The 10,057-nt window shown below is 37.8% G+C and overlaps 1 protein-coding gene across 1 annotated transcript; it reads left to right on the top strand.

Annotated features, from left to right (window-relative positions):
- The first annotated feature begins 3,633 nt into the window (after positions 1 to 3,633).
- LOC112696557 (ABC transporter B family member 1) lies at positions 3,634 to 9,092 on the top strand. Its single transcript, XM_025749366.3, has 10 exons — positions 3,634 to 4,479; positions 4,551 to 4,605; positions 4,668 to 4,843; positions 4,918 to 5,118; positions 5,198 to 5,457; positions 5,554 to 5,870; positions 5,947 to 6,170; positions 6,260 to 6,633; positions 6,709 to 7,423; positions 7,644 to 9,092. Exons 1-10 carry the CDS (start codon positions 4,015 to 4,017, stop codon positions 8,925 to 8,927), a joined length of 4,071 nt encoding a protein of 1,356 aa, XP_025605151.1. The 5' UTR covers positions 3,634 to 4,014; the 3' UTR covers positions 8,928 to 9,092.
- Positions 9,093 to 10,057: the final 965 nt, after the last annotated feature.

Here is a 10,057-nt window from a genome sequence, read left to right as displayed (position 1 = left end):
ATGACACAAAAGATTTATAAAATCAAACAACTTTTATAAAAAGTTTGTAGGGGACAAAAGTCTCCGTCGGTTAAGAAGAACAGAATCTTTGTAGATAAAAAAACTCAAATAATAAAATTTTTAGTTATTATTTTTTAATGTAAAAGAGTTTAATTTTTTACTAGTAATTAATTTTAACATTCGTTATCTAAAATTTAAAAAATTTAATATGCATAAAACATTTGATTAGGTGTTAAATTTGGTGACACATTTTGATTTGTCAAATTATTAATATAGAATATTTTGATTGTTAAATTTGTAATTAATCATTTATAATGATATATAAGAGAAATAGGGTGGACGAGGAAATGAGAGAGATAGAGAAAAGGAGAGGGAGGAGGGGAGAATTCTTTGACTTTGTAGGAAAAGATTTGATTTCAATTGTAATGAGAGAGTGACATACGACACATTTTAGTTGTAAAATTAGTAATATATAACAGAATAATAGATTAGTCATTGACAATAATATATATGAGAGATAGAGTGAAGGAAAGAACTCTTTAATTTTGGAAGAAAAGATTTGATTTTAATTGCAATGAGAGAATGCCATTGTAGCACATTTTGGTTGTAAAATTAGTAAGTAATTAATAATTGATAATGATATATAAGAGAGATAGAGCGGGTGAAGGAAGGAGAAAAAGGAGGAGAAAACTCTTTAATTTTGGAGGAAAAGATTTGATTTTAATTGCAATGAGAGAATAACATGTGGTATATTTTAGTTGTAAAATTAGTATAAGGTATAATAAAATAATAGATTAGTCATTGATAATGATATATAAGAGAGATAGAGTGGGTGAAGGAATGAGGTGTTGAGGTAGATGCGGGATGACTGCTGAAGAATGTATTCTGACAACCTCAGGTACATCTAGAATAAACCATGGTACCAACTCTGGTAATCGGTAGACGGGTTAAAGTCGGCGATTAGTTACAGATGCCTCTTTCACAATCGACTGTTGCGGCGGTTTTCCTATTGATGTATCCATTCGTCATGTATCTCGCTTTAGTCATGGCACTGTATCCTGAAAAATGTAGCAATGCTGATCAACTGGGATGAATTGTACAAGCATAGGGGAGACTATGTATACCCGCACTGATGAACCACTCAGTCCGCCGAATGCCATTTGACACACTCGAATGAAAGCAATGATCCTACCATGTCACACACATCAAGATGTACATGTAGTTCAACAGGTATGATGATGCCGATGTACGGCCGCCAGACAAACGGTAAAATATTGCATGGGCCATTAGAATATTAATACCATAATTATTCTTATAAATTAATACTCATATTGACCTCATCCATGTAGTCTATGTCGTGCCTAATAGACGCTGCGCTCCTCGACATCCACACTTTGGTTTGTGGATGATGACTCCACCTGCAATACACAACATTATAACAAAGTTTAAATTACGTATTGTTAATTAAACATAAATAAAATACAAGTCAAATTTCAATAAATTATGTATTGTTACATGCGTGCAACCGATATATTAGCCGGTAAGTTTCGATCTGCTCAAAATTTTAGAATAGTGGTAGATACTTCGCATGGGCAAATGTTGACGACTTATTTGCGAAGAGGGTGGTTTCCAGCAGACAGAATATGTGATACCTAATGTATTGTTGAACAAACTTCAAAGTGTCTAAAGGTTGTGTATCTCTGATATGACGAACTCATGCCAGCTTTTTGTAACTTTTAGATGAACTACTCACAACAGGTTTGCTGCTGAAAATCGCCAGACTTTGGTTGACCAAGAAGTCCTGACTGTTATCGGTCCAACCGGTCAAAACCTCTCAATCAATCGTTAGGCCAAATATGTGTAACATATCCTCGAGTGTCACTGTAACCTCACCGACTGATTATACAAAAGAATGAGTTTTCGACCTCCACCTTTTCATAAGAACAAATAGCAACGCGGAATGCCCTTTAATCTCTCCAACTCTCGAGTTATGGTTGAATTCCGGCCATATCTCTGGCGAATAAAGTTTACGGGATAAAAAATTCCTGTTAACCTGATATAGTTTAACCGAAATACCAAAAAGGAATAATTATATTTATTTTTATTTTATTCATTAATTTAAATAAATACCAAAAAGAATAAAGTAATAACTTGCTACAACAGAAAATAAAATAAATAATAATTACACAAAATTCAAAATTTTTTTATTCATATTTATATTATTTATTAGTTTCAGTAATTACATCATTTTAGTAATTACAAGATAAAATGAAATAAAATTAATATTAAAATACAAAATAAAACAGAAATTATATATTATTCGAAAGCAAAATATATTTTTATAATTACATTGATTATTAATTTTAATAAATACCAACCAGAATAAAATAATAGTGTTTAACAGAAAATAAAATAAATAAAAATTACATAAAATTTGAATTTTTATGTATCCATATTTAAATTATTTATCAATTTTAATAATTAAATTTAAAATAACATAATAACATTAACACAAAAATAAAATATAATATCTAAAATTATACATACTAACAAAAAAATAGAATAATATTATTTTTAAAAAATTACAAATTTTTATTAATTATATTTTTCATTCATATTAATAGAAATAATAGTACGACTAAACTAATATAAATTAAATAAACAGTAATAAATTATTAAACTAATGTTAACCAAATAAACACTAATAATTAACTGAAAATAATAAACTTACATAATTAGAATGTTCCAAATAATTGATAATATGATCTTTTGCAGACGTATAATCAACTACCATGTTAAACGTATTAATCTCACTCTCGACTAAAACTAACTTACTCACTTTCAGCTACAACACAAAACCTACCTCGCTACACAATTATAAAACTGAATCTTGCCTCAACCCTCTTTAAAATTAAGCCGCCACATGAGTGAAATGAACTCAAACAAAGCACAACCTCCCTTTTTATACACACCAAATGTTAATGAAGTCTTTTCTCGGAGCAAGCCTTGTCTCCCTGCATGGAGACACTGAGCAAGATTGGTCAACACGCATCCTACGTGCTGTTGGGGTGACGACACGTGGTGTTCCCATGCCTGGGGACACTGAACAAGGCTCCTCGAGAATCTACGACGAATTTCTACAGAAGGTAACACACCCTGCGTGTTGTCTTAGAGCTGTCACGTGACGAATCTTTAGAAAAGTTGCCTCGAAAATTGCACAAAATTCCTACAAAAGATACCACGCACCCTGCGTATTTGACTAAGAAATGACATGTGACGAATCTCTGTTAAAAATTTCTTACAAAATTGTTTCAAATTTCTGCATAAAATAACACGTATGGTACATGTTGTATCAGAATTTTTGGGATATCCATATTTTTGCAAAGCACCCGAAACACTAATATCAACAAAAATACCACTTTCTTTTATATATCTAAAATAATTTCTATCAAAATATAAATAATAAAAAATATTAGAGTATTAATAAAATTTATTGTTTTTGACAATCACTTTTAATCATTAATTTAAAATTTTTAATCTAATAATTTAACAACATACTAATTAAATTAGTCTATGCTTTTAAATATTAATAGTTAATTATCCATAAAAACAATAATGATGATTAATGAAGGTGGGGTTTCTGTTTGTTTGTATTATGACTCTTGATCTTCAAGTTTCACTTTTCACACAGTGGTTTTCTTTTCTGTCAGGTTGAAAATCCAAACACACACAGTTACACACTCTCTCTCTCCATGCTTTCAAGTTTGAATCTTTGCCATTGTAAGTGTCTATGTTGAGTTGAGTGAGGACCACGGATGTGTCACTTTCGCTGTTTTATTTTACAGAATAAGCAAACCCACTTGCCACTTTTCACTCTCACCATCTTTCATTCTCAAGCCATTAAGTAAATGGCAATGGAGAGAGTCCGAGAGAGGCATACATAAAAGGAACTGTGATGGGAATTCGTGCATAAAAGAAAGAGAAAGGAGTGTGAGAATTTTAATAATTAAAGAAATGTCACAAGATTCTTGTTTGGAGGCAGCAAATACAACACTCGAGCAGTGGAAATGGACCGAAATGCAAGGCCTTGAGCTTCTTCCTGATGCTCCCATTTCCCACCATTATAATAATAAACCCAACAACACAAAACTCCTCACACACCAAATGGAAACTACTACTACTACTATTGAACCAAACAAAGATGATGATGCTCCTTCGTCTGCTACTTCTTCTTCTGGTAACGGTAGTAGTGACAGCAACAAGAACAACAAGAAGAATGAGAGTGTTCCCTCTGTTGGGTTCAGTGAGCTTTTCAGATTTGCTGATGGGTTGGATTATGTTCTAATGTCCATTGGAAGCGTTGGAGCAATCGTGCACGGTTGTTCCTTGCCACTCTTCCTTCGCTTCTTCGCTGATCTTGTCAACTCTTTTGGTTCCAATGCCAACAACTTGGACAAGATGACTCAGGAAGTCGTCAAGGTACCAACAAAGGACTTGACTTGCTTTCAAACTTCAATTCTTTCGTCTCAATGTGTGTGTGTTTTTTGCAGTATGCATTTTACTTTCTGGTAGTTGGTGCTGCTATATGGGCATCTTCATGGGCAGGTGATTTTCTTGTTTCTTCCTTTCTATGCCATTTCGGAGTTTTGATTCTTTTTGTGCTGCAGAGATATCTTGTTGGATGTGGAGTGGGGAGAGGCAATCAACAAGGATGAGGATCAAGTACCTTGAAGCTGCTCTCAGCCAAGACATTCAGTTTTTCGACACGGATGTTCGAACCTCCGATGTTGTAATTGCCATCAACACTGATGCCGTCATGGTCCAAGATGCCATCAGCGAGAAGGTCCATTCAATTTCTCTCTTTGATTGGATTAGTTTAGTGTCTAATTCTGTTTTTTTTTTTTTTTTCTTGTGCAGTTGGGAAACTTCATTCACTACATGGCCACATTTGTGTCTGGTTTTGTTGTTGGTTTCACTGCAGTCTGGCAATTGGCACTTGTGACCCTTGCCGTGGTCCCTATGATCGCAGTCATTGGCGCCATTCACACCACCACATTGGCCAAGCTCTCTGGCAAAACCCAGCAAGCTCTTTCTGAAGCTGGCAACATTGTGGAACAGGTAACACTCCTTGCAATTGTTGACCAAGTTTTCTCAAGTGTGGAGTTTTTGTAGCACTCATGTTGAGCTGAACCTGCAGACAGTTGTGCAAATTCGAGTGGTACTGGCCTTCGTCGGGGAGTCTCGAGCATTGCAGGCATACTCTTCGGCATTGAAGGTTGCCCAGAAGCTTGGCTACAAAACTGGTTTTGCAAAGGGAATGGGATTGGGTGCCACTTACTTTGTTGTTTTCTGTTGTTATGCACTTCTTCTTTGGTATGGAGGCTATCTGGTTCGCCACCACGCCACCAATGGAGGGCTTGCCATTGCCACCATGTTTGCTGTTATGATTGGTGGAATGTCAGTATTTCTTTCATCCTTCTTTTTATTTTTTCAAAACAAAGCTTAGGGAGAAAACTCAAATTGTTTAACACTTCTGAATTTGATCATATACAGAGGTCTAGGCCAGTCTGCGCCGAGCATGGCAGCATTTACAAAGGCCAGAGTTGCTGCTGCAAAGATTTTTCGCATAATCGATCACAAACCGCGGATAGATAAGAACAGTGAATCTGGTTTGGAGCTTGAGACAGTAACTGGACTTTTAGAGCTAAAGAATGTGAACTTTTCATATCCGTCAAGGCCAGATGTTCCGATCCTCAACGACTTCTCGTTGAGTGTGCCTGCTGGCAAGACAATAGCCTTGGTAGGTAGCAGTGGCTCTGGAAAGAGCACTGTGGTTTCCCTCATTGAAAGATTTTATGACCCAACTTCAGGTATGCATTAAACTTTGTTGCCTTATAAGTTTGAAAGTTGAATTTGTTGGTTATATTGTTCATCAACTATGTGCAGGACAAGTTTTTCTGGATGGCCATGACATTAAAACATTGAAGCTTAGATGGTTGAGGCAGCAGATAGGGCTAGTGAGCCAAGAGCCTGCGTTGTTCGCAACCACGATTAGAGAAAATATACTATTGGGAAGGCCTGATGCCAACCAGGTTGAGATCGAAGAAGCAGCCAGGGTAGCTAATGCTCATTCCTTCATCATCAAACTTTCTGAAGGTTACGAAACCCAGGTAATTGGGAATATCTTTGCAAGACTCTTAGAAAATTATAATTTCTTAAGCATTATTCAATAAAGTAAAAAATTCTTTTGTAATGGCAGGTTGGAGAGAGAGGGATGCAACTCTCAGGAGGACAAAAACAGAGAATAGCAATTGCAAGGGCTATGCTTAAAAACCCAGCAATTCTCCTCCTGGATGAGGCAACAAGTGCATTGGATTCTGAATCAGAGAAACTGGTGCAAGAAGCCCTGGACCGGTTCATGATTGGTAGAACAACTCTTGTAATCGCGCATCGCCTCTCGACTATACGCAAAGCCGACCTTGTAGCTGTACTTCAGCAAGGAAATGTGTCTGAAATTGGAACTCATGATGAGCTCTTTTCCAAAGGAGAAAATGGAGTCTATGCAAAGCTCATAAAGATGCAAGAAATGGCTCATGAAACTGCCATGAACAATGCCAGAAAGAGTAGTGCACGGTAACCTCATTGTTCATTAAAAAACTATTAGATACCCTAAAGATATATCATGTGATGATGAGTTTTCATTTGCAGGCCTTCAAGTGCAAGAAACTCGGTAAGCTCACCCATAATTGCTCGGAATTCTTCTTACGGCCGGTCACCATACTCTCGCAGGCTGTCTGATTTCTCCACCTCAGATTTCAGTCTGTCGCTCGATGCATCACATCCGAATTACAGGCTCGAAAAGCTTGCCTTCAAAGAGCAAGCAAGTTCCTTCTGGCGACTAGCGAAGATGAACTCTCCTGAGTGGCTATACGCTTTGATTGGCTCTATAGGCTCCATTGTTTGTGGATCACTTAGTGCTTTTTTCGCTTATGTTCTCAGTGCTGTCCTCAGTGTGTATTACCATCCGAATCACAAGCACATGATCACACAAATTGATAAGTACTGCTACTTGTTGATTGGCCTTTCATCAGCTGCACTTATCTTCAACACATTGCAACATTCCTTCTGGGATATTGTTGGTGAAAATCTAACAAAACGAGTGAGGGAGAAAATGCTGACGGCAGTGCTAAAAAATGAGATGGCTTGGTTTGATCAGGAGGAAAACGAGAGTGCACGGATCGCTGCTAGGCTTGCTCTTGATGCCAACAATGTTAGATCAGCCATTGGAGATCGAATTTCGGTGATAGTTCAGAACACTGCGCTCATGCTAGTTGCGTGTACTGCAGGGTTCGTCCTGCAGTGGCGTCTTGCCCTTGTCCTCATCGCCGTCTTTCCTCTTGTTGTTGCGGCCACTGTGTTGCAGGTTCGATCTTCTTTCGTTCCTTTACTGTATGTTTCCATAGCAGCTAATTTCAGCCAACATTATAGCAAGTTGCCAAATAAACGCAATATGAGCTTTTGTTGAGTTTAGATTTCAAATGTTTCTTGTAATTGAGGTTTGGATGTTCTTGTTGGCTCCCAAGACTTTATCAATTTTAAGTTTTCATTTGTATTAATCATTTTTATCTTTGAGTTTTGTACAGAAAATGTTCATGACTGGTTTCTCTGGTGATCTGGAAGCTTCTCATGGCAAGGCCACACAGTTAGCAGGAGAAGCTATAGCCAATGTAAGAACCGTTGCAGCCTTCAATTCAGAAACCAAAATTGTTGGGCTTTTCGCTTCGAATCTCGAAATTCCACTACAACGGTGCTTTTGGAAGGGACAAATTTCTGGAAGCGGATATGGGATAGCACAGTTTGCTCTTTATGCTTCCTATGCACTTGGTCTCTGGTATGCTTCTTGGCTTGTGAAGCACGGAATCTCTGATTTCTCCAAAACCATTCGAGTGTTCATGGTCCTCATGGTCTCTGCTAATGGAGCTGCCGAAACTTTGACATTGGCTCCTGATTTCATCAAGGGAGGCCGAGCTATGAGGTCAGTCTTTGATCTCCTTGACCGGAGAACCGAAATTGAGCCGGATGATCCAGATGCCACCCCTGTTCCTGATCGTCTTCGAGGCGAAGTTGAACTTAAGCATGTGGACTTCTCTTACCCAACGCGGCCCGATATGGCTGTTTTTCGCGACCTCAGCCTTCGTGCGAGGGCGGGTAAAACTCTGGCCCTTGTGGGACCTAGTGGCTGCGGCAAGAGCTCAGTCCTTGCACTTATACAGAGATTCTATGATCCATGTTCTGGTAGAGTCATGATTGATGGAAAGGACATAAGGAGATACAATCTCAAGTCTCTAAGAAGACACATTGCTGTGGTACCTCAGGAGCCATGCTTGTTTGCGACAAGTATTTATGAAAACATTGCCTATGGACATGACGCGGCCTCTGAAGCGGAGATAGTGGAGGCTGCGACTCTTGCCAATGCTCACAAGTTCATATCTTCTCTTCCAGATGGATACAAAACATTTGTTGGGGAGAGAGGAGTTCAACTTTCTGGGGGACAAAAGCAAAGAATAGCAGTTGCTCGGGCTTTTGTGAGGAAGGCTGAGCTTATGCTTCTTGACGAAGCAACTAGTGCGCTCGACGCTGAATCCGAGAGGTCGGTTCAGGAGGCTCTAGACCGTGCCTGCTCGGGGAAAACAACCATCGTTGTTGCACACAGGCTATCAACCATCAGAAATGCCAACCTGATTGCTGTGATTGATGATGGCAAAGTAGCTGAACAAGGCTCGCATTCGCACTTGTTGAAGAATCATCCTGATGGGGTTTATGCGCGCATGATTCAATTACAAAGATTCACACATACCCAAGTCATTGAGATGGCGTCCGGTTCAAGTTCTTCAACAAGGCCAAAAGATGTCGAAAGACAAGGTTAGACATTAACGGCTACAAAGAGTATATGTCATCATAAACCACATTATAATTACTTCCATTTTTGTTTTGACCTTAGTGTAGTTTTGTGTATCCACGAATGTATCTTCTTGTCTTTGTGAATCTTACTACGGAAATGACAAAGACAGATTACGATTGATATGGTTGAATTCATGGTAGCCATCTTCGCTTCTTCTTACTTTCCAACAATGTGCTTATAGTCATCATCCACGCTGAATTACTTCAAAATAAGAGTGTATTTATTGACATGATGCAAAATATAAAGAGGGTCTTATTTGTAATATATAGTTAGGTGTATTAGTATGAACTATGTTTATCAGAACATGAAGTGCAGTTAACAAAGTGAAAAAATGGTTCTTTATTAAAGTTTCTATCACTTTCCAACACTAATGGTACATTAATAGGTAACGGTGGCTGTAAATACAACACTTGGGACTCTAGCACTTTAGCTTGTTGACTATTTCAGAAACATCACAATCAGATATTCATCAAGGTATATGATACCCCTCATGGCAACTCAAAAGGCTTATATATGGTCCTAGCCCCAATGGGTTGCAGGTGCTTATGAAGGGGCATGTAGGGGACAAACAATAATGTTGCAAGTTAGAAAAGAAAAAGGTCACATGATGGGGGCACCAAAACGTGCATGACTTTGAACTAGAAAACAACTAGAAGAAATTGAAGAATGATCTAAATGTGGGAGAGTATGTACACAAAGCGTGAGGGGGGAAAAAGGGTAGGGTATATGGGTAAATGACTGAAAAGGGGTATGTGCATGATGCCTAAGTAGGTGCTATGGGTAAATGGGGACCAAGAATTGGTCATAATGTTGAAAAAAAAATAAAAATAAAGGGTATGAAACATCAACATATGCTGTTTGAATGGAAGTGGCTCCTACCTCCTATGCTAGTCCTTGGTGGGGATAACATATATAGGTCATGGACTCTTTTATGTTATTGATGTGAATTTTGTTAGAGCACAAATTTCGGGACATCAACATTACTATATAACCCTTGATGATAATAGTTCAATGATCAAAGATATTATACGCACATTTCGTTTCAAGCCAGCAAAATAGACAACACTTGTTATGATAAAAAATGAAAACACCTGA

Source organism: Arachis hypogaea, chromosome 6 (genome assembly GCF_003086295.3).
Source record: "Arachis hypogaea cultivar Tifrunner chromosome 6, arahy.Tifrunner.gnm2.J5K5, whole genome shotgun sequence".
NCBI lineage: Eukaryota > Viridiplantae > Streptophyta > Magnoliopsida > Fabales > Fabaceae > Arachis > Arachis hypogaea.
The sequence above is the reverse complement of the archived record's forward strand: the minus strand, read 5'-3'. Positions and strand labels throughout refer to the sequence as shown.

Coding starts and splice junctions, on each gene's coding strand:
- LOC112696557 (XM_025749366.3), top strand. CDS start 4,015: ATGTCACAAGATTCTTGTTTGGAGGCAGCAAATACAACACTCGAGCAG. Junction 5,119..5,197: donor CTGGCAACATTGTGGAACAG/GTAACACTCCTT, acceptor CTGAACCTGCAG/ACAGTTGTGCAAATTCGAGT. Junction 6,171..6,259: donor CTGAAGGTTACGAAACCCAG/GTAATTGGGAAT, acceptor TTGTAATGGCAG/GTTGGAGAGAGAGGGATGCA.